Raw genomic sequence first — 24,058 nt, forward strand, 5'->3', positions numbered from 1 at the left:
CAGATGACAATGAGCAGATGAGGACAGAGAGACAAGGAGAGATGAGGACAGAGAGACAATGAGCAGATGAGGACGGAGAGACAATGAGCAGATGAGGACAGAGAGACAAGGAGAGATAAGGACAGAGAGACAAAGACAGATGAGGACGGAGAGACAATGAGCAGATGAGGACAGAGAGACAAGGAGAGATGAGGACAGAGAGACAATGAGCCGATGAGGACAGAGAGACAATGAGCAGATGAGGACGAAAAGACAATGAGCAGATGACGACGGAGAGACAAAGACAGATGAGTACAGAGAGACAATGAGCAGATGAGGACGGAGAGACAATGAGCAGATGAGGACAGAGAGACAATGAGCAGATGAGGACGGAGAGACAATGAGCAGATGAGGGCAGAGAGACAAAGACAGATGAGGACGGAGAGACAATGAGCAGATGAGGACAGAGAGACAAAGACAGATGAGGACAGAGAGACAATGAGCAGATGAGGACAGAGAGACAATGAGCAGATGAGGACGGAGAGACAATGAGCAGATGAGGACAGAGAGACAATGAGCAGATGAGGACGAAAAGACAATGAGCAGATGAGGACAGAGAGACAATGAGCAGATGAGGATGGAGAGACAATGAGCAGATGAGGACAGAGAGACAAAGACAGATGAGGACAGAGAGACAATGAGCAGATGAGGACGGAGAGACAAAGACAGATGAGGACAGAGAGACAATGAGCAGATGAGGACAGAGAGACAAAGACAGATGAGGATAGAGAGACAATGAGCAGATGAGGACGAAAAGACAATGAGCAGATGAGGACAGAGAGACAATGAGCAGATGAGGACAGAGAGACAATGAGCAGATGAGGACAGAGAGACAAAGACAGATGAGGATAGAGAGACAAGGCAGTTGAGGACACTCAGTGTCCATAGATAGTCCTCGGATAGACCGACAGAGAGGACGGGGTGAGGAGCGTATTCCATGACGACCCCAGCAGGCCCTTTTATGTCCGGCCTATGGGACCGGCTGGACCAATCACATGCCGGCTGGCGGGTCAGGTGACTCTTCCCAGGGAGGTTATAAAGCCCGGCGGCGCCCGGCGGACGACTCACTGTGATCTTCCAGCACGACTCGACCCAGGACAGAGAAAAGACAGCGCTTCAGAGGTGAGTAGGCAGCGGGACTACACTACCCATGAGCCTCAGCGGTCGTTACCACGGTGAAGGTTCCCTGAACGTTTCGACCAGGTTTTCACGTCTTCTGGGTTTTGTTCATTGGATTAATTGTAAATGAAGCAACGTGAAAATGAACCACTGACGTCTAAAATCATTTGTCGAGTTTAAGTTCTGATTATTGTCATTTCTTCTTGTCCCACCTCGGGGATGTGTAACTTACGATGCTGACTAAAAGACAGCAGACCTCGTTCTCGTGTTCGTGTCTTCTCCTTAACTTGGATACGAGGAGTTTGTGTCATCGACAGCTGAGCGATTCAGATGATGTTTACGATCAAACTTCTGTTGGCCTGTGATGTCCGAGCTTCCACTGTCAACAACAAACAATCCGACCTCATAACCCTCACAATGTCCTACAACACAACTCTGCGTTTTCACCTGCAAATTCCTTTTTCACAATAAAGCTGCGTCTCAGCAGCAGGTGAAGAGAAAGGTGAGTCTGCGTTGCCTCGTGGTTCCCTCTGGGGGGGGCGGGTCTCTGGCTCTTCACGCTGTGTGTTGATGACATACTAAAGGGTCCAGTTAATAAAAGTCAGAGAATCAGAGAATAACTTTGTGGCTGTTCTACGTGTTTCTCAAACTGAGGGGCTCAACCCTCTCATGGCATCAAAGGTGGGGTCTATGCGAAAATCTACATTTATTTATTTTATTTATTCGTTATTATTTCCAGAACTTTGAGAACTTTTACAAGAAAGAAAAGTACACAGATCCAAGCTGAATATTGATCATGAATTGAGAGGCCGCATCAAATCTGCAAGCGGTTATGGAAAGATTAGTGGTGGAAAGAGTCATTGCAGCCACTAAACCTGATAGAAGTCAGTTTGTTCTGTTTTTCACAGGTTGAACTTTATTGAAAAGATGTCAATTACAGGCACAATAAAATACTTTATGTTTTGCACGGATAGAAGTTTGTTTGCATTGTTCCAACAAGATGGTTGAACATTTTACTTTTCTGGTTTATGATTCCAATTTTTTCCATTATTTGAAAACGCATTGAAGGAGGAGTCACAAAATGTTATTTCAATAAGAATTTGGGGCCGTGAAGATTTTGTGTGAGGTGAAGCAAACATGGTCATCGTTTCTTTACCTTCTGAACACTAAGGGTTGATATGTGCACGTGATGCAAAATCTCTCCTTCGGCCAGCTGACAGGAAGTGAGTCGATCCAAGAACCCCAGGACGCTTCAGATCTTCTGTCCTGCTTGTTGTTGTTGTTGTTTTGGGGTGGGACGGAGTCCAGAGCTTTAGTGAGCAGGTCCTCTTGAGCCGACGTGGCAGCTGCAAGCTCCGCCTGGAATCCCGAGCAACGGGGGGCGGAACATTCCGCCAGGATGACAAGAGTCCTGATGAGAGCGCCATTAAAACTGTAATTATTCTGATGGAATCAGAGGGGATTCATCCGCCTGACAAAGTCTATATTCACACCAGTTAGTTTGATAAGAACTTCAATTAATCGCAGTTGGAACTTTAGATTTGTGATTTTATTTTAAAGATTGTTGTCTTTGAACCATTTAGACACAAAACAATAAGTCGGATAAACAACACAAACAACAAAAAAACAGGTTTATACCATATATATATATGGAGGCTGTAATCTTTTCTGTTTTGATTCTCTGAGGTTGTTTGAAGAAACCATCTGGTGTCTTTTAGAACCCAGAAAACCCCTCTGACCTCCCAGAACCTTTACAAGCCTCTGAACCATCAGAACATGAAGCAGGTTCTCTGATTCTCTCTGTGATCATAAAGTTCTGAGCCTCTTTGGAAGCAGAATCTTGATGACTAGAAGTAGAGAACTAGAACATGACCGGTCCATGTTCGATGACCTTTGATGACCTCTGCGTGTGCTGCATGAGTCACCTCACTTGCTAATGAGGGTTCTGTTGTTCTGGCGTTCAGATGTCTCGGTTTCTGGACCTGGCGGAGTTCGGAGAAGCCGCTCGCTTCCTTCGTCTCACCAACTTGGAGCAGCTGGCTGCCGTGGCCCAGGCGTATGATGGTAGATATGCAACGCATCAACAAGGTACCGTATACTCCTAAACCACTCACCGTGTCTCCTCACAGGCACCAAGCGGGTCTGGATGCCCGATGACGTGGAGGCGTACGTCGAGGTGGAGGTCAAAGAGCTGAACGGAGATAAGACCACGGTGGAGACCAAGGACGGACGGGTCAGTCGGTCTTACTTCAGAACGTTCTTCTGATGCTCTCACTGTTCCTCTCTGAGCGCTCCCTCCTTGACCTTCTTCTACGTACCTGTTTCAGTTCCTGGTGGTCAAAGAGAACGAGCTGCAGCCGTTGAACCCTTCGAAGTTCGATATGATTGAAGACATGTCCACGCTGACACACCTGAACGAAGCCTCGGTGCTCTTCAACCTGCGGAGGAGATACAGCATGTGGATGGTCTACGTCAGTGTCGGCTCTCTTTCTGTCTTTTTCAGTTTACACATAACTGCTTCTAATGCACCCAGATAAAACACAGATATGAAGAATATTACATTACAATAAGTGTGTTTCAGCCAAAAGGACACAAACTCAGAAGAAACGAGTGATTTCATCAAATAAGCCGATGTACAACTCGCTGTAGATAAGAACCATTATAAGTCCAATGTAAGTGCTACAGGTAGTTGGTGTGTTAGTGGAGGTAGAGTCTGAAGAGGTGTGTCTTTAGTCTGAAGATGTGAAGGCTCTCTGTGGTCCTGATGTCTTCAGAGACCTCCTTCCACCATTTAGGAGCAGGACAGCAGAGAGTGGAGATCTAGTCCAGTGTTTTGCTCTCAGTCAGGATGTCGGGTTGGACCAGGTCCTGGATGGAAGCTGGACCCCATCCATGTTTAGAACTGGATGAGCCACCGGTACCAGTGAAGAGAGCGGCGGATCAAAAGATTTAATAAACATAGCTTAACTTTTAGTTTTCCTTGTCAGACCTACTCGGGTTTGTTCTGCGTAGCCGTCAACCCGTACAAATGGCTGCCGGTCTACTCTGACCGGGTGGTCACCGCCTACAAGGGGCGTCGACGTCTGGAGGCCCCGCCCCACATCTACGCCGTGGCCAACAACGCCTACCTCGACCTGCTGCAGAGTGAGTCCTCCGCAACCTCTGACCTTTAACCTCCTCCCTCAGGCCAGCTGTGGCTGCTAGCGCTACCTGTGCTACGGGTCTGCTAGCATCAGGCTTCTTTAGTCACAGTTCATCCTCATAACGCAAATCTCTTCTTTTATTTATTTGTTTTTAGAGAGTCGGTTTCGGTTTTATTGGAAAAATTGTCCTTTAACTTCCTGTGGTCAGAAAGCAGATTAACATAAAATAACAATATTGCTTTCTTTTTTAATCCGGTTTGATTTCCAACTAATCTTCTCAGTTCATTGATTTTTATATATTCTTTTCATCTGTGAACATTTCCAGGGACAAATAAACAGAATTAATAGATTTTTTTGAATACTGATGAATATGATTCTCTCACTAACATCTTAAAAATGATTTTAATGTATTTCTGCACACCGTAGATGTACATGAAAGTGGTTAAAAAACAAAAACATGTTGAATTAGTAAATTGAATTGTTGGTGGTCATGGATTGATTTTCCTCCACAGATCGGGAAAACCAGTCGATGTTAATCACGTGAGTCGACAATCGCTGTTTTGACATTTAATGTTTCATTTCTGACAACAAACATCATGTGAAAACAAAAATGGATGTTTGAATGTTCGGACTTAAGCTAATAGAGCATGAACATGCAACTTCTACACCATGGCGTGTGAGCGGTGATCTGTGTAACTTGTTCATCTTCTCAGCGGGGAGTCGGGCGCAGGGAAAACCGTCAACACCAAGAGGGTGATTCAGTACTTCGCCATCGTCGCTGCTCAGGGAGAAAATGTGAAAAAAGGAGTGAGTCTTATGAAAATGATATCTTCATTAGCATCATGTCGCTCTATATCAATGAGTAACAGCTGGACTCCTCTGCTCCCATAGACGTCGATGAGGAAATGACTCTACTTCTCTGTAGTGACCAGCAGGGGGCGACTCCTCTGCTCCCATAGACGTCTATGAGGAAATGACTCTACTTCTCTGTAGTGACCAGCAGGGGGCGACTCCTCTGCTCCCATAGACGTCTATGAGGAAATGACTCTACTTCTCTGTAGTGACCAGCAGGGGGCGACTCCTCTGCTCCCATAGACGTCTATGAGGAAATGACTCTACTTCTCTGTAGTGACCAGCAGGGGGCGACTCCTCTGCTCCCATAGACGTCTATGAGGAAATGACTCTACTTCTCTGTAGTGACCAGCAGGGGGCGACTCCTCTGCTCCCATAGACGTCTATGAGGAAATGACTCTACTTCTCTGTAGTGACCAGCAGGGGGCAACTCCTCTGCTCCCATAGACGTCTATGAGGAAATGACTCTACTTCTCTGTAGTGACCAGCAGGGGGCGACTCCTCTGCTCCCATAGACGTCTATGAGGAAATGACTCTACTTCTCTGTAGTGACCAGCAGGGGGCGACTCCTCTGCTCCCATAGACGTCTATGAGGAAATGACTCTACTTCTCTGTAGTGACCAGCAGGGGGCGACTCCTCTGCTCCCATAGACGTCTATGAGGAAATGACTCTACTTCTCTGTAGTGACCAGCAGGGGGCGACTCCTCTGCTCCCATAGACGTCTATGAGGAAATGACTCTACTTCTCTGTAGTGACCAGCAGGGGGCGACTCCTCTGCTCCCATAGACGTCTATGAGGAAATGACTCTACTTCTCTGTAGTGACCAGCAGGGGGCGACTCCTCTGCTCCCATAGACGTCTATGAGGAAATGACTCTACTTCTCTGTAGTGACCAGCAGGGGGCGACTCCTCTGCTCCCATAGACGTCTATGAGGAAATGACTCTACTTCTCTGTAGTGACCAGCAGGGGGCGACTCCTCTGCTCCCATAGACGTCTATGAGGAAATGACTCTACTTCTCTGTAGTGACCAGCAGGGGGCGACTCCTCTGCTCCCATAGACGTCTATGAGGAAATGACTCTACTTCTCTGTAGTGACCAGCAGGGGGCGACTCCTCTGCTCCCATAGACGTCTATGAGGAAATGACTCTACTTCTCTGTAGTGACCAGCAGGGGGCGACTCCTCTGCTCCCATAGACGTCTATGAGGAAATGACTCTACTTCTCTCTGGATTTATTCCCTCAGTAAACATTGTAAACATGAGTTTATGGTCTCAGTATCTAGTTTCAAGTCTTCTTCAACACAGCATGATGTTAATTTAGTAGATTATGGTCCATTGAGAGTCAAACTGACCATAAAGCAGGGGACGCTTTAGGGCGGGGCTACATGCTGATTGACAGGTCTCTCCCATGGCACCTCTAAGTCCTCCTTATTCCTGATGAGGTCACTTGCTGTTAACTGGTTGCAAAACGCAAGATGGTGACGAAAAAATGCAAATGGCTTCAAAACATCCAGCAACTATTGTGAGAGGCGTCTCCATGACGACGTGCACTGAGTACTCTATTCTCCGTGTCCAGGGATCCTTGGAGGACCAGATCATTGAAGCCAATCCAGCCATGGAGGCGTTTGGCAACGCCAAAACTGTCCGCAACGACAACTCGTCACGCTTTGTGAGTTTAATGAATGAATAATTGTGGCGAGCTGAGGATGTGTCGAGTTTCTAAGAGAGTCCCTCTGTGTTTGTGTGTCTCAGGGAAAGTTCATCAGGATTCATTTTGGGACGTCAGGACGGCTGGCGTCGGCTGACATCCACATCTGTGAGATGTTTTCTTTTACAGTTAAATCAACAGATGTTTGACATGTTTGTATGTGTTGTAATTCTGTTGATTCCATTCTATTCGTTCGCATTAAATGCTACTAAATGCTACATTACGGCAGAGTATTAAGAATTTATATGTGTATTTCATCAGATCTTCTGGAAAAGTCAAGAGTCGTGTTCCAGCAGCCGGAAGAGAGAAGCTACCACATCTATTACCAGATCCTGTCCAATCACAAGCCAGAGCTGCAAGGTAGCCACACCCACAGAAAGATCTATTCTGGACTCGTATGTAAATCCCCGTTAAGACATTCGAACACAACATGTCATCACAAAACACAGAAAGCATGTGCTGATCTCTATGTGAGGGATAAACCGCTGGTACTTATTGAGTTTGCTCCCTTTGCTGCAGACATGTTGCTGCTGACCACCGACCCGTACGACTACCACTTCTGCTCCCAGGGACGGACCACAGTGGAAGGCATGGACGACGCAGAGGAGCTGAGGCTCACCGATGTGAGCGAGGTCACTTCCAGACACACTCAGACACACTGGTGACATGTGCACAATAACGTCAGAGTGTGTGTGTGTGTGCGTGTGCGTGTGCGTGTGTGTGTGTAGCACGCCATGGACACGCTAGGCTTCACACTGGAGGAGAAGTACGGTTGCTACAAGATCGTTGGGGCCATCATGCACTTTGGAAACATGAGGTTCAAGAAGAGGCCCAGGGAGGAGCAGGCGGAGGCCGACGGGACGGAGAGTAAGGGGGCGGAGCTACAGCCCGCCATCGTATAACCACGAAAACATCGATCACTTTGTGTCTCAGAGGAACGGATAAAAATCTTCTTGGATGTGTTCGTAGAGCCTGTTGTGTTGGACCAAAGTGTAACAATGACTGTCGATGTTCATAAGATGAAAACAGGTGAAATGAGGCGTAAATAATTAGATGAAAGTCAGATAAAATGATGAGAAATACAGTCGTAAAGTCGCTAAAGTCAGAAAACATTTGAGATGAAAAGTACCTCTCTGAGAGCTAGGAGGTCCTTATTACTGTACTACATCTCAGAGGTACATATTGTACTTTTTACTGTACTACATCTCAGAGGTCAGGTGGTTCTTCGCCTCCTTGTCGTATTGAAATGAATGGGTATAAATGGCAGACAAATTGAGATGTGCGTGTTGTGTCGTTGTGTGTTGAGGTGTTGACAAAGCAGCCTACCTGATGGGCATCAGCTCCGCCGACCTGCTGAAGGGTCTTCTGAACCCCCGCGTCAAAGTCGGACACGAGTTCATCGTGAAGGGACAGACCGTAGAGCAGGTAACCCACGGATCAATCAACCAATCGATCGATCGATCGATCATGGTCTATTCTGTATCTTCTCTATGTTGCCTCGGTGTGGATCTGCAGGTGACCTCCGGTGTGGCCGCTCTGGCCAAAGCCACCTACGACCGCATGTTCAAGTGGCTGGTGAGCCGCATCAACTCGTCCTTGTACACTGCGCTGCCTCGTCAGTACTTCATCGGAGTCCTCGACATCGCCGGCTTCGAGGTCTTCGAGGTAAAGGGGAGGAAGGGGCAGAGATACACGTGTTCGTGCTAAGCTACGCTAAACATGTCCGGGCCTATGTCCACTAGATGGACGGGGATCTTCATTTCTGAATCTATTGTAGACATTTAAAGTCGGCGTGCAGCCACTAATGGTCAAAGCTTCATGAGGTAAAGCTGCATTCTGTGTAGTGACCAGAGGGGGGCTCCTCTGGTCGGATCTTCCCGTCTCTGATTCACAGCTACATTTCCGTTGTTTGTGTCTTGCTGCAGTTCAATAACTTCGAGCAGCTGTGCATCAACTTCACCAACGAGAAGCTGCAGCAGTATTTCAACCATCACATGTTCATCCTGGAGCAGGAGGAGTACAAGGCCGAGGGTATCGAGTGGACCTTCATAGACTTCGGTTTGGACTTACAGGCCTGCATAGACCTCATAGAGAAGGTGTGTGTTGCGATTGTGTTACTTTAAGTCTTTTTTGAATAGCATAAAAGTAGTGTTTAAGTTGTGGTGTATTAGTTCTATTGGACGACAGAGGCTGGAATCTGATGACGTGAACGATCCTACAAGACATAAATCAAAGATGTATGTGAATACGTTGCAGCCGATGGGCATCCTGTCCATCATGGAGGAGGAGTGCATGTTCCCCAAGGCCACTGACACCAGCTTTAAAACCAAACTCTACGACAACCATTTGGGAAAGTCGCCCAACTTTCAGCGGCCTCGGCTGGACAAAAAACGCAAATACGAGACGCACTTTGAATTGGTCCACTACGCCGGAGTGGTGAGTGTCGGCTCATGTAGAGGGTCCTGTTGGTGGATGTTGAAGACGTATTTGATTTGTTGGTTGATGGTTGAACCATGTGTTCCTTTTCAATGTGTCCCATAAAGCAACAACCAAATAGCAGGTTTTCACACAACAAACTAACAACACAGAGTTGGACTGGTCTTTGTCATTGAATGTTTTGTTTTTGGTATCTGCCCCTAAAGGAGACGTGTATGGATGCAAAAGTGGTGGTGATGCTAAAGAGTCTTTGATTTATTTTAAGCCTGAGAATAAGCTTTTTGCTTCCAGTACTTTTGTGAAGCCACCATGGATGTGATTGTCTTTTCCTTCTGAGACGTTAAGAGTAAAGACTGAGCTGGACCTTTTCAGTTATGACTTTAAAAACCCCCAAACTAGCAGATCAGGATGAGAGTTATGTAAGTTTGTGAGCCAAACAGTCCATGTGAGTGGTAGAGAGGGAAGAGGTCTTGTCCACGCTTACATTTTAAAGGTCTTATTTGGTTCTAATCTAGAGTTCAAATTAAATACATTACAACTTGGCCTTCAAGATGAGCAACAATACATTTACTCCTCATTGATATTAGAAACTTTGGTAATTCCAATTAGTTTTATATAAATCTCAAGGAAAAAACATAGTGAGATGTAAAGTTTTCCATCATTTTAGCTTTTGGGAGCTTGTTGATCCTGAGAATAAGAGGCCCTAGAATAGAGCCCTGGGGAACTCCAAACCAGCTCTGTTTGCAGAATTGTGTATCGTAATAGGAGGATAAGACTCATACAGAAGCATCTGTGTTGAGTTGTTGGAAAATGATCGGTGCGTACATCTCCGTAGGTTCCGTACAGTATCACAGGATGGCTGGATAAGAACAGAGATCCTCTGAATGAGACGGTGGTGGCTCTGTTCCAGAAATCCTCCCACAAACTGATGGCTGGACTCTTTGAGGACTACATCAGCTCTGACATTGGTAACTACACCAACGTTCTTCTTAGGTCAAAGGGTGACAAATTCCAAACATACCCTCAACTGGAGCAAAGCCACACACTTTAAGGGAAATAATAATGAATAAATAAAAGTGTGACTATGTGTTGTTGTTTGTGTTGTTGTTTTAGCAGGAGATCCAAAGGCTGAAAGAAAACACAGGAAGAGGAAAGCAGCTTCCTTTCAGACAGTTTCCCAGCTGCACAAGGTGAGTAAATAGTTGTTTGTCTGTTTGACTGGTGAGAAGGTCTCTGACTCATCGTCTGTTTGTTTGTTTAAATGCAGGAGAATCTAAAGAAGCTAATGGCTAACCTCCGCAGCACTCAGCCTCACTTTGTGCGATGCATCATCCCCAATGACACAAAGAGTCCAGGTAACCAGGGAACCGAAGCAGAGCTGCAGAAATCTGTGGCCTCGCTCCGTCAGACACCAGACAGCTACAACACCAATGCGTCCGTGAAGTGGAAGCACGTCAGATCCACACATTGTCTCACTGTATCCGTGCTCCAGGTGTGATGGACGCCTTTATGGTCCTCCACCAGCTGAGGTGTAACGGAGTCCTGGAGGGGATCCGGATCTGCAGGAAGGGGTTTCCAAGCCGCCTCCTGTACGCCGAATTCAAACAACGGTGGGTCTTGAACCCAACGACCAAAACTTCAGTCATGTTACTGAAGCTTGTTTTACTTCTGCAGAGGATCTTTGTGCCTGCTTCCCTCCAGGGATCCACGTGTGCTTTTCCTTCTCAGATATCGCATCTTGAACCCTGCTGCCATTCCGGAGGACTCCTTTGTGGACAGCAGGAAGTCCGTGGAGAAACTGCTGGGCTCTCTGGACATCGACCACAGCCAGTACAAGTTTGGACACAATAAGGTAGCGCTCAGATACTGTGATACTACCACCAGCTCAGATACTGTGATACTACTACCAGCTCAGATACTGTGATACTTCTACCAGCTCAGATACTGTGATACTACCACCAGCTCAGATACTGTGATACTACCACCAGCTCAGATACTGTGATACTACCACCAGCTCAGATACTGTGATGCTACTACCAGCTCAGATACTGTGATACTACCACCAGCTCAGATACTGTGATACTACTACCAGCTCAGATACTGTGATACTACTACCGGCTCAGATATTGTGGTGCTACTATCGGCTCAGATACTGTGATACTACTACCAGCTCCGATACTGTGATACTACCACCAGCTCAGATACTGTGATACTACCACCAGCTCAGATACTGTGATACTACCACCAGCTCAGATACTGTGATACTACTACCAGCTCAGATACTATGATAGTACCACCAACTCAGATACTGTCATACTACCACCAGCTCACATACTGTGATACTTCTACCAGCTCAGATACTGTGATACTACTACCAGCTCAGATACTGTGATAGCACTACCAGCTCAGATACTGTGATACTACCACCAGCTCAGATACTGTGATACTACTACCAGCTCAGATACTGTGATACTACTACCAGCTCCGATACTGTGATACTACCACCAGCTCAGATACTGTGATACTACCACCAGCTCAGATACTGTGATACTACCACCAGCTCAGATACTGTGATACTACCACCAGGGTCTCAGGGTGTCATGCTGTACGGATCTCCTGGTAACACCACTGACCTTTGGTTGGAGCGATGTGATGGAGGTTTTCTCCGTGCTCGCAGGTGTTCTTCAAGGCGGGTCTGTTGGGTCTGTTGGAGGACATGAGGGACTTTCGTCTGGCTGCGATCTTCACCATCATTCAGTCCATGGCCAGAGGTAGGCTGATGAGGGTGCAACGCGAGAAGATGACGATTCAAAGGTCAGTGAGACGACCACATGACTTATGAGAAATGATATTTGTTTTTCATGGTAAGAGCGTGAGTTTGGGCTTCACTCCTTCCTCTCAGGGACGCTGTTCTGGTGATCCAGTTCAACCTCAGAGCCTTCTTCACTGTGAGGACGTGGCCCTGGATGACGCTGTTCTATAAGATCCGCCCCATGCTGAGGAGCGCGCAGGTGGAGAAAGAACTGGCTGCTCTCAAAGAAGAGTTCAGGAAGCTAAAAGAGGCCTTTGACAGGTGCATTCAGCCCGTTGACCCCATTGACCTTACCACTCACACATTTACATTTGGGTTTGGTTCAGAAAGTAAAGTACAAAGATCGGCGTCATACGTCTGATTGTTTCTTCCTGCATCAGGTCAGAGGTGAAGCGTTGGGAGGCGGAGGGGCAGCAGGTGGTGTTGGTTCAGGAGAAAAACGACTTGGCTCTGCAGCTGCAAGCTGTAAGTCTTAAATCTGTAGGATTACTATGAAGGTGCTAATTTATTTTCCTAAAAGACAAACCTCTCTCTAAAATAGAGGATTTGATGTCAGATGCTTATTTCAGAAAGCTTTTCTCTTGTAAACTCATTATTCTCTTCAGTTCCTCTGAGATTCCTCTTTTGGTTTTTCGTTGACTCGTCCAGGAGCAGGAGAACCTGGCGGATGCAGAGGAGCGCTGCAACCAGCTGATTCAGTCCAAGATCTCCATAGAGTCAAAGCTGAAGGAGATGCAGGAACGTCTGGAGGACGAGGAGGAGATGACCACCGCGCTCACGTCCAAGAAACGTCACCTGGAGGAGGAGGTGGTGCTGCTGAAGAGAGACGTGGACGACCTGGAGATGACTCTGGCCAAAGTGGAGAAGGAGAGACACGGAGTGGAGAACAAGGTCTTTGCCTCTCTGCAGGGGCCTTTCACTTCTCTCTGGCTGAGAGATTCAGTTCTGGTGACTGGTGAGTATTAAATATGATTCTCCCTGCCGTCCAGGTGAAGAACCTGTCCCAAGAGATGTGTGTTCTGGATGAATCCATCGCGTCTCTGACCAGAGAGAAAGCCGCCCTGCAGGCCGCTCACCAGCAGGCCCTGACTGACCTCCGGGCGCAGGAGGACAAGGTCAACATGCTGGTCAAGGTGAAAGCACGGCTGGAGCAGCAAGCGGACAATGTAAGAGAACATATGAACACGTCACACTCCACAACCCCCCCCAACTCCCCCGACTCCCCCTCCCATCACTGCAAAGATCTCACTCAATGGTCCAAGGAGAATACGATGTTTACACACATTTCTGCCGATGGAAGAAGAAACTGCTTCAGGTGTCCAACTCATAGTTTGTGAACTGATGCACAACATTCTTCTACAGGAAGTTCCTCTATGTAGTGTTTTCATAAAGGAGCTTCCTAAACTATCCTTCCGAAACCCCTAATTAATAAAAATCCCTAAAATCTCCTTCTGGTTACTTGGACTTCCGCGTGACATTCAAAGCATCTTCATGACCCCCAGAACCTCCTGGTTGAAGCACCTCAAGACTCACCAAAATGTCTCCAAGCACCTCCTCAAGGGTTCTGGTCAGATCAAAGTACCACCCCCACCCCTCTCCTTTCGACAGGCGGAGGGCTCCCTGCGGGTGGAGAAGAAGGTGCGATTGGAGTTGGAACGAATCAAACGGAAGCTGGAGGGGGATCTGAAGCTCTCCATCGACTCGGTGAAGGACTTGGAGACCCAGAAGGCAAAGCTGGAGGAGAGGCTGAAGAAGTAAGAAAGCACGGCTGCAGCTTGTAATTCACTAATGAGATGAAGTTTATTTATTTAGCGAGATCGTTAACAGAACGTTCCTCCTCTGTCCTTCCATCTCTCTCCCTAAAGAAAAGACTTTGAATCGGGTCAGCTTCAGTCCAAGCTGGAGGACGAACAGAGTGAGCTTGCTCATCTTCAGAAGAAGATCAAAGAGCTCCAGGTTGGTCACACCGATCCAGAATGGAACTCCCTGATGTTCTCCCCTTCCTCACTCTGGCTTGTGTCGTCCATTGACCCCTCAGACCCGCAGCGAGGAGCTGGAGGAGGCGCTGGATGCAGAGCGAGCGTGGCGTTCCAAAGCCGAGCGCCAGAGGAACGACATCAGCAGAGAGCTGGAGGAGCTGGAGGAGAAACTGGAGGAGGCGGGAGGAGCCTCTGCTGCTCAGATCGCTCTCAACAGGTCAGCAGCAGCATCAAAGCTGCGTGAATGAGGCTTAGTACCTTTCCTCCAACACCACTGACTTGACGTCTAACAGGAAGAGGGAGGCCGACTTCCTGAAGATGCGACGGGAGCTGGAGGAGGCGGGGCTTCACCACGAGGCCACAGCCGCCACGCTGAGGAAGAAGCACTCGGACACGGTTGCAGAGCTCGGCGAGCAGATCGACGCTCTGCAGCGAACCAAGTACAAACTGGAGAAGGAGAAGATGGAATTCAGGATGGAGGCGGAGGACTTAGCTGCAAACGTGGAGCAGCTCTCCAAGAACAAGGTGAGTCCACCTTAAAAAAGAAAACTACACAAATCATACCGTTACACTGAGGAAGAATATTAGTTATGTGTCTTTAAGCTGCGTTCTGTGTAGTGACCAGCAGGGGGCGACATCACAGTAAACATTGTAAACATGAGTTTATGGTCTCAGTCTCTAGTTTCAAGTCTTCTTCAATACAGATGATGTTTATTTAGCAGATTATGGTCCATTTGGAGTGAAACAGACGACAAAGCAGGGGACGCTTTAGGGCGGGGCTACACACTGATTGACAGGTCTCTAACAGACCACGAAGCAGGGCATGCTTAAGGCTACGTTGTGATTGAGATTGACCGCACCATTATGACGAGTATCTATCCTCAAAATATGCTCACATCTGGCTCCAAAAAACCAAGATTGCGACAGCCACGATTTCATTTTTCATCATTTTGAGACTTGTGAACTGCAGTCCACAAACAGAACCGAGTCCTCCTCCCACTCTACAGTCTTTGCCAGGCACGGAGCCAACTTGCATGATGGGTAATTTGGAATCCTTTTGTTTTTGGTGCTGAGCCCAAACCCCAAGATGAAACGCATCAGGCGTTGAAACAAATCCTGCATGTGGAATTATCCTTAATTATCCTCGATGAGGCTGGGAGGCGGAGCTGAAGGGAACGGTCCCGCTCGTTTAGTTCACGTCCCAATGAGCAACTTCCAAAGCAACGGATGGGCCCTGGAGATGCTTTCACGTGCGTGTGCATGTGTGTGTTTGTAGGGCGCCGTGGAGAAGATGTGCAGGGTTTATGAGGACCAGCTGAACGAAACCAGGAGCAGAGCGGAGGAGCTGCAGAGGCAGCTGACCGACGCTTCAGCTCAGAAAGCACGAGCGCTCACAGAAAGCGGTACAACACATACGTGCACACACACACAGACACACATTCGTGCACACACAAACGTGCATCGACACAGATATAGTCATATATAGATATAGATATAGTAAGTATAGATTTTTTTGAACATGCTCATTATTCCAGCTTTTAATGGAATCATCAAACACAAAGCATGAATTATTTCTATTAATAATAACTGTAAGGCTTTAAGCTCCTCCTCCGTGTTGTTCTCGCAGCCGAGTACAGCCGTCGTCTGGAGGAGCGGGACGCTCTGATTGGTCAGCTCCAGCGCTCCAAAGCCGGGTTTTGCCAGAACTCTGAAGACCTGAAGAGGCAGCTGGAGGAGGAGACCAAAGTAACCCCGAGCCTCTGTGACTCCGCCCCTCATCTCAAGGCTCTTCTGCTTGTCCCGGTCGCCTGAGAGAGCGTCTCACGCGTGTGGCTGTCTTCTTCGTGTGCGTTTCAGGCACGCGTGGCGCTGGCTCACGGCGCGCAGGCGTCCCACCACCACAGCGCTCTGCTCAGGGAGCAGCTGGAGGAGGAGCAGGAGGCCAAGGCCGAGCTGCAGAGGGAGCTCTCCAAGGCCAACAGCCAGGTGGTCCAGTACAGGGCCAAGTACGAGACCGACGCCGTGCTGAGGATCGAGGAGCTGGAGGGCGCCAAGTGAGACGTGGTGGTGTCGTCATGTATTACAGCAGAGGTCTTCAACGTTTTTCAGGCCAAGGACCCCCAAACTGACGGCGAGATGGAGCAGGGACCCCCCATTCTACGTTTGATCCGCACATGTTGAGCTTGGCTCTTTAGACGTGAGCATGAATGGATCTGATTGGCTGGTGCCTGTGATGTCGCATCAGCGTGAGAGGAGCTGTGAGTGAATTGGTGTCCAGCTGGAGAGCTGCTGTGGGACTGATAGACAACGTCTCAATTTACACAACATGTTGGATTCATGTCAATGTGTATTTAAAGACAATAAATACAAGTCTGATTCTGAAGACATTTAAATTTGTGGAAAAAGAAATTACCAATCAAAAATTCCGCGACCCCCGTTCAGTACCTCTGCGGACCCCCTGCGGAAGACCTCGGTGTTGGGACACGTTGCACACATCCATCAGGATCTCAGGAGCTTTCCTGTAGCTCACATAATGTCATCATTCAGTGAGACTGTGCCTCTGAACTCACGGACGTACAAACGTCTTCAGGGGCGCTTCGGGGGTTTTTCTTCTATTTTTCGCAGCTCTATGCGCGTGGTTCTAATTTTAGCTGCTCTGATCCGGTCGTTTGTCTCGTAGGAAAAAGTTGGCGTTCAAACTGCAGACCTCCGAGGAAGCCGTGGAGACGTCTCAGGCCAGGTGTTCCTCTCTGGAGAAAAGCAGACTGTGTCTGCAGACGGAGGTCGAGGACCTGCTGGTGGAGCTGGACCGAACCAACGCCGCCGCTCTGGCTCTGGACAAGACGCAACGCAGCTTCGACAAGGTCGGCGACGCCGGCCGCGACTCCACAAGGTCTGGAGCGCGGTCGCTAGACACTAAGTTCTCTGGGGGTTTTGCAGTTGTTGGGCGACTGGAAGCTGAAGTTTGAGGAGAGTCAGACGAACCTGGAGGCGTCGCAGAGGGAGTCCCGCTGTCTGAGCACCGAGCTCTTCAAGCTGAAGACCTGCTACGAGGAAGCGCTGGACCAGCTGGAGACGGTGAAACGAGAGAACAAGAACCTGCAAGGTACCTCAGCGGCCACGTACATCACTTTGGTTCTTTGACCTCCTCTGAGGTCAAGTCTTTAACTCTCAGCGTGGAACATCTCCTGGTGTGAATGAGTGACACATCTACTCAAAGGACTTGAAACCAAATGATCTAAACGAACCTATGACCTTGTTCTTCATTCATCTTTTTACAAATCAAAAGCAAAACAAAGAACCTGAGAACAAACTCAATGACGTCAAACTGTTTCCATCATCTGATAACTCAGAGGCACTAAATGGTACCATGTAGGGTTCTCTTCTACACCCATTATGAACGGTTATACTGAGAACCATGTGTGAGATGTAATGGTTTCACCTGGAATTCTCCCTGGAGGTACAGAGCATTTTATCTTCCCAAGGATGCTCATAGACACCACAACAGGCCTCAAGGATCCTATCTAGGGTGCAGCGTCATCACAGTGGGTCCTTTTTTGACCCACGTTTTCAACAATCCTTGAAGTACTCGTTCTTCAAAGAAATGTTTTTGGGAGGGCGGAAAAGGCTCTTTAGTTTATCTTCAGAAAAAAGGTTATTCAGAAAAAATTGGGTAGAACCTCTGGCAAGAACCCCGTTAGGAACCCTAGCTTCTTGCTATACGTGACTTTCATAGACTTGCATTGATAATGTGATCAATTGAGCAACTTGTGTTTGTCTCCAGAGGAGATACTGGACCTGACGGATCAGATCGGGCAGGGCGTGAAGACCATCTACGAGCTGGAGAGGATCAAGAAGATCCTGGACGTGGAGAAGAGCGACATCAGAGCGGCTCTGGAGGAAGCGCAGGTGAGCGACTCATCCGGTGTAGATACTCAGTAACAGTCCGCCGAGTGTTCACTGACCCATTCTCCGGCCCTAAGGGAACCCTGGAGCACGAGGAGAGCAAGACCCTGAAATATCAGATGGAGCTACAGAAGATACGTTCTGAGATCGAGCGTAAGATTGCAGAGAAAGACGACGAGATCGAGAACCTCAGGTACCAGAAATATGAGAAATATCATTCAGGGCAGAGTGGTGGAAACATATTACATAATACGTAGTAAACGATGCATTAGGGGATTATCGTAGGAGTAATACCAATTCTGTCCACCAGGCGGGGCCACCAGCGCTGCCTGGAGACCATGCAGGCCAGTCTGGAGGCGGAGGTCCGCGGTCGCAGTGAAGCGGTGCGTGTGAAGAAGAAGATGGAGTCTGACCTGAACGAGATGGAGGTCCAGCTGGGTTACGCCAACAGGCAGGCAGCTGAGGGCCAGAGGACCATCAGACACCTGCAGGCACAGGTAGCCTCACGGATCTACGTCAGGGTGGGAAGGATGGAGACAATGCTGGAGGTCACCCTTTGGATTGCTGGTTGCTGTTTTAGATACGGGGCAGTGGAGGTTTTGGATCCAGAGAAGGTCGTCCACAGCTTGTCCTCAGGTGGATTTCATCCAATGTATGAACATTGATCCAGAACATGAAACAAACCTGGTTATTTGCATTCTTTTGGAACGTTGGGTGTATGAAATGAAAAAGTGTTACAAGCCATTTAAAGTTACTAAAACAAACTTTGTGTTGATGTTGGCGCCCCCAGTGGACTAAAGTGGTAGTGTCTCTGAACATCAGGGTCCCTTCAGAAAACCTCTTTCTGCTGCAGCAGGCTCTCTCCTCTCAGCTCTGGTTGTGGTTCCCTCTGGCCTACCTTTCTTCCAACGGATCCAGCAATGCATTGTGGGTCTCCAGAAAGGAGAAGCCCTTCTCCTGGAGGAGGAGACGCTGCTCTGGAGCCTCGGCTGCAGGTCTGAGGGTCCTAACACATCTCGCTGGCTTCTGTTCTCTCATAGATCCACGAGCAGAAGGTGGATCTTGAGGACAAAGTCCAGTCGGCCAATCAGCTCAGAGAGCAGACCGTCCTCTTGGAGCGCCGTTGTTCCCTAATGGCGGCCGAGGGGGAGGAGCTACGCGGGGTTCTAGAACAAACCGCCCACGGACGCAAGATGGCCGAACACGAGGTGGTGGAGGTGACGGAGAGGCTGCACCTGCTCTCCACGCAGGTACACACACACACACACACACACACAACTATACGCAGTTACACAGACAGACACACACACACAAAGCAGTATTTCATTGATTAACTGATGTATTGACCCAGACATTGATTGGTTCTCTCACTGAGTGATTTCTGTAATTAGTGTTTAATAGACGATGGACGACTATCTGATTGATTGACAGATCTGATGATTGACATTAACAGAATAATAGATCAATAAACTGATTTCCCTCTTGACTGATTGGTGTATTGATGTACTGATCGGCTGACGTGCCTCAGTGGTTATTGATCAACTGATCAATGGCCCGCCTGTCTTCCAGCACTCGGCTCTGACGAACCAGAAGAAGAAGCTGGAGGCCGACGTGTCCCTGCTGGCGGGGGAGGTGGACGAGGCCACGCAGGAGAGTCGCGGCGTGGAGGAAAAAGCCAAGAAGGCCATCACCGACGTCAGTGCTCACCCCTGACCTCTGACCTCCGGCTCCCCCTCAGCCGGCTGCGTGTCTTTAAACCTTCTCGGTCCTCCGTGTTTCAGGCGGCTCTGATGGCGGAGGAGCTGAAGAAGGAGCAGGACAGCAGCAGCGGGATGGAGAGGATGAAGAAGAACATGGCGTCCACAGTGAAAGGTACGGAGGTCACAGGCGGCTGGCGTGAGCGTCCCCCCCCCCCCCTCCACCCCCCGGCCCCCCCGATGCTGACGTAGCGGTTGCTCCTCTCACAGAGCTGCAGCTCAAACTGGAGGAGGCGGAGCAGATGGTGCTGAAGGGAGGAAAGAAGCAGGTCAACAAGCTGGAGACCAAGGTGAGAGAGGCGAGGTCGACCCGGGGGGGTCAGACGGGCCCAGAGTGCCCCCCCCCCCAAAGACACGCCTCATCTTATAGGTTACACGCTACATGCTGAGAAGATATAGAAAAGTACATGAGTCCTTTCACGTGACTCACACGCAACACAAAAGAAGGTAAATAAGAATAAATAAAAAAGTAACAAGAATAAACAAACATAAATTATTATCCTCTGTGTTATTATATTATATAACATTACGGACTCAATTTCAAGTTAGGACAATACAATAAACAGTAACAGACATATTCAACAATGACAATCCCAGAATAGTCATGCGGTTGATCGGGTCTCACCTGAACCGAGCTGCTGTGCTCAGGTGAGGGAGCTGCAGACGGAGCTGGGGGCGGAGCAGAGAAGGAGCGAGGAGTACCAGAGGGGAGTCCGCCGCTACGAGAAGAGGGTGAAGGAGCTGACCTACCAGGTCTGATGGGTTCTTTGATGGGTTCTGATGGGTTCTGATGGGCTCTGAGGGTTCTGTGGGTTTCTCACACCGGTTCTCCTGCTGCCAGTCGGAGGAGGAGAAGAAGACTCTGTTGAGGATGCAGGAGCTCATCGAGAAGCTTCAGAGCAAAGTGAAGAGCTACAAGAGACAAGCGGAGAACGCTGTGAGTCTTTGATGAGGTATCGATCCAAACGGTTGGACCGTGTCAAAGAGTGACGAAAAGGTCCTGCTGAGGTAAACCTTCACACAGCTGCTGGACCGGGTCAGCACACAGATGTTTCCCCTCGGTGGAGACTGAACAGGGTCCAGATGTCACGTAACCGACGGGAAGAGGCTTGTTTATCCCGAAGAAGGAACGTGCTTCACTGAATGATCCCGCGCTGTGGTTCCCTCCCTGTCCACCAGGAGGAGCAGGTGAGCTGCAGCACGGTGCGCTTCAGGAAGGTCCGAAACGAGCTGGACGAGGCCGAGGAGAGGGCCGACCTCGCCGAGACCTCCGTCAACAAGCTGCGGATTCAAACCCGCAAGCAAACTGGCACGGTGGCCGTGGTGGGGAGCGCTCGTTTCCTTTTGTGGAAATACAAAAGAGCGTTTTTTTTCTAATTGGCTGTCTGTGTTCCTGCAGATGATCGAGTGAAGCTCGAAGGATCCTCAGACACCAGAGCGGAGTTCCTGCTGCACGTACACGTTTAGATCTATAGATCCTTACACTGTATGTACGTGTATACATCTATACATACGTATAGATGTATACACGTACATACAGTATAATACCACACTGCTGATCATGAACCACGTGGATATTTCTGTGTGTGCGTCTGCTGTGAGCCGGTTTTACATGAAGAAGAAATAAGTGCACATGAGCTACTAGTGAGGATGTGCTGAACAACACGATTATATATCATAGGTTTATTGTACCGACCGTTAGAGATCTAAACAATACATGTTTATTGTACTAAACGATAAAGGTAAAAAAAGGTAATAGTTTTGTAGTACTAAACAGTCTCAGCAGGTTGTGCATACATCAACAGTTAAACTACTTCAGACCGAATTCACACAGTTGTGAGTTTGTACGATTGTTGAAGCTTGTAACTTAGTTTATTATGATTGTTTATTAATCATTTTTAGTCAAATATAAAGCAGAGAGCTGGAAAGAGGGTGAGCTTTGGACAAAATAAAATAATACCTCAAACTACTTCTGCCCCCTGGTGGTCAAAGGTCTTCAGTACACCTTCAAAAAGCACAACCGACCTGCTTTCAGTCACCATGTTTGTATCTATATATTTGTTACGTTTTACTGTTTGAAAACTTCAATGTTCTTTGGGAAAATATCAAAAATAAATACCTTGGTGTTTTTCGACTCATTTAAGTTTTTTTAAAGCAACCCTGGCGCAGGAAGTGAGCATTTATTAGGTGGTAGAGACCTGTCAATCAGCGGGTAGCCCCGCCCTACAGCATCCCCTGCTTTATGGTCTGTTTGACTCTAAATGGACCATCAGTCATTAAATGAACATCGTGTTGTATTGAAGACGACTTGAAACTAGAGACTGAGACATAAACTCATGTTTACAATGTTTACTGAGGGAATAAATCAAGAGAGAAGTAGAGTCATTTCCTCATAGACGTCTATGGGAGCAGAGGAGTCGCCCCCTGCTGGTCACTACAGAGAAGTAGAGTCATTTCCTCATAGACGTCTATGGGAGCAGAGGAGTCGCCCCCTGCTGGTCACTACAGAGAAGTAGAGTCATTTCCTCATAGACGTCTATGGGAGCAGAGGAGTCGCCCCCTGCTGGTCACTACAGAGAAGTAGAGTCATTTCCTCATAGACGTCTATGGGAGCAGAGGAGTCGCCCCCTGCTGGTCACTACAGAGAAGTAGAGTCATTTCCTCATAGACGTCTATGGGAGCAGAGGAGTCGCCCCCTGCTGGTCACTACAGAGAAGTAGAGTCATTTCCTCATAGACGTCTATGGGAGCAGAGGAGTCGCCCCCTGCTGGTCACTACAGAGAAGAAGAGTCATTTCCTCATAGACGTCTATGGGAGCAGAGGAGTCGCCCCCTGCTGGTCACTGCACAGAATGCAGCTTTAACACAAACAGGTTAAACAATAAAGGCGGTACTAGGTTGGTCTCTGCTATGGTCTCATCAGCTGTTATTACTGAATAACATGGAGGTCATCTCACTATTAGGCGATCCACAGGCTGCAGGGTTTTGTGGATGAAGGTCAGGGGTCACACAGGAACGTGAGGTTGACATGAGCATCTCATCAAAAACCCGTACAAATCCAACTCAGAAGACAAAGTTCATCAGCAGACAAACTGATTCCAGCGTTTCATTTACAATCCTAATACAAGCAATTAATCCTGCATTAATAAAAGCACAACACCAAACACTCAGGTGCATTTTGGCATCAGACACTTTATTCACAGACTAAACCAATCAGTGTATCTGGTCGGGGGGGGGGGGGGGGTCTTACATCAGAATCAACTGGAGGCACACTTCCTGTCTCACCTGGAATCATCTCATTGGTCGGTTCATCCCTCCTTCCTTCAATCAAAGTGCTTGGCAGTGTGTCCTTCTGTGTGAGTGTGTGTGTGTGTGTGTCTGTGTGTGTGTGAGTGTGTCTGTGTGTGTGTGTGTGTGTCTGTCTGTGTGTGTGTCTGTGTGTGTGTGTGTGTCTGTGTGAGTGTGTGTGTGTGTGTGTGTGTGTGTGTGTCTGTGTGTGTGTGTGTGTCTGTGTGAGTGTGTGTGTGTGTGTCTGTGTGCATTAACATTAACAAATACATTCTAACACAACCAGCTGTTGTTAGCGAGGAGGAACAAACATTCTGGGGTTAAAAACACAAAGCGCCTCCTTAGAAAAAATACTCTTTACATGGGGGGGCCGATCCATCACAGGGGGGACATCAGGAGAACTGTTCACTAAAATCACATTTGGGGTATTTTGTCTGCTCCAGTTTCAGACACGACATGAAACAAAGTCGGTCTGCATTTACTTCACTGGACTGTTCAGCTGTGAGTGTTCAGGTTAAGATGAATTATTAATAATCCAGAAAAACATTTACATGTTTACGACCTCTGTATGTTTAGATGAAACGTATGAATTAAAACAATTTTATAATTATAGATGATCAAATCTGAGTTTCATCTTTTCTCACTTGCTGGTGTTCATACGTGTATAAATATGTTATATATATATATATATATATATATATATATATAAACATACATATACACACACCTGTACAAACTAATGGTCTATTTTTCCTCCATTACACATCTTCTTTCAGACAGAAGAGAAATGAGACAAAGTGAAACAAGTAATCGTCTCAATGTTAGTAACCAGCTGTAAAGTTCATGTTGATATTTACGGAGCCAATAGTTTGATGGCGTCTCCTCCTCCTCCTCATCACTAAATATGGAGCCCATGATTCAGTCACGTGACGACTGGGATGACCTCATCAGGAGGAGCCCCCTCATTGGTCGACATGTCAGCCAATCAGTGCTCGATAAACACAATGGACAGAACCGGATG

The 24,058-nt window shown here is 47.9% G+C and overlaps 1 protein-coding gene across 2 annotated transcripts; it reads left to right on the forward strand.

Annotated features, from left to right (window-relative positions):
* Positions 1-942: 942 nt before the first annotated feature.
* LOC120829741 (myosin-7B-like) lies at positions 943-21,884 on the forward strand. Of its 2 annotated transcripts, none has more exons than XM_078081210.1 (46): positions 943-1,161; positions 3,123-3,222; positions 3,288-3,391; positions 3,486-3,629; positions 4,146-4,302; positions 4,814-4,841; positions 5,015-5,108; positions 6,729-6,821; positions 6,905-6,968; positions 7,122-7,220; positions 7,380-7,483; positions 7,589-7,727; positions 8,167-8,285; positions 8,376-8,525; positions 8,786-8,956; positions 9,117-9,296; positions 10,132-10,264; positions 10,413-10,486; positions 10,564-10,651; positions 10,789-10,906; positions 11,025-11,148; positions 11,974-12,110; positions 12,199-12,369; positions 12,489-12,573; positions 12,757-12,999; positions 13,098-13,274; positions 13,717-13,862; positions 13,974-14,064; positions 14,147-14,304; positions 14,381-14,612; positions 15,364-15,490; positions 15,715-15,833; positions 15,945-16,141; positions 16,768-16,951; positions 17,028-17,193; positions 17,872-17,996; positions 18,071-18,186; positions 18,304-18,490; positions 19,034-19,243; positions 19,563-19,688; positions 19,775-19,865; positions 19,961-20,040; positions 20,399-20,503; positions 20,592-20,687; positions 20,930-21,073; positions 21,150-21,884. In XM_078081210.1, exons 1-46 carry the CDS (start codon positions 1,012-1,014, stop codon positions 21,159-21,161), a joined length of 5,958 nt encoding a protein of 1,985 aa, XP_077937336.1. In that variant the 5' UTR covers positions 943-1,011; the 3' UTR covers positions 21,162-21,884. The 2 variants fall into 2 exon arrangements, with proteins under 2 accessions (XP_077937336.1, XP_077937333.1); XM_078081207.1 differs by having other exon boundaries at positions 944-1,161; positions 10,410-10,486.
* The last annotated feature ends 2,174 nt before the right edge of the window (positions 21,885-24,058 follow it).

Source organism: Gasterosteus aculeatus, chromosome 2, assembly GCF_964276395.1.
Source record: "Gasterosteus aculeatus chromosome 2, fGasAcu3.hap1.1, whole genome shotgun sequence".
NCBI lineage: Eukaryota > Metazoa > Chordata > Actinopteri > Perciformes > Gasterosteidae > Gasterosteus > Gasterosteus aculeatus.

Excerpts from the sequence above, each read along its gene's own strand:
- LOC120829741 (XM_078081207.1), top strand. The coding sequence starts at position 1,012 with ATGGGACCGGCTGGACCAATCACATGCCGGCTGGCGGGTCAGGTGACT. Across the intron at positions 6,822-6,904 it reads ACGACAACTCGTCACGCTTT|GGAAAGTTCATCAGGATTCA; the intron begins GTGAGTTTAATG and ends TGTGTGTCTCAG. Across the intron at positions 19,866-19,960 it reads CATGGCGTCCACAGTGAAAG|AGCTGCAGCTCAAACTGGAG; the intron begins GTACGGAGGTCA and ends CTCCTCTCACAG.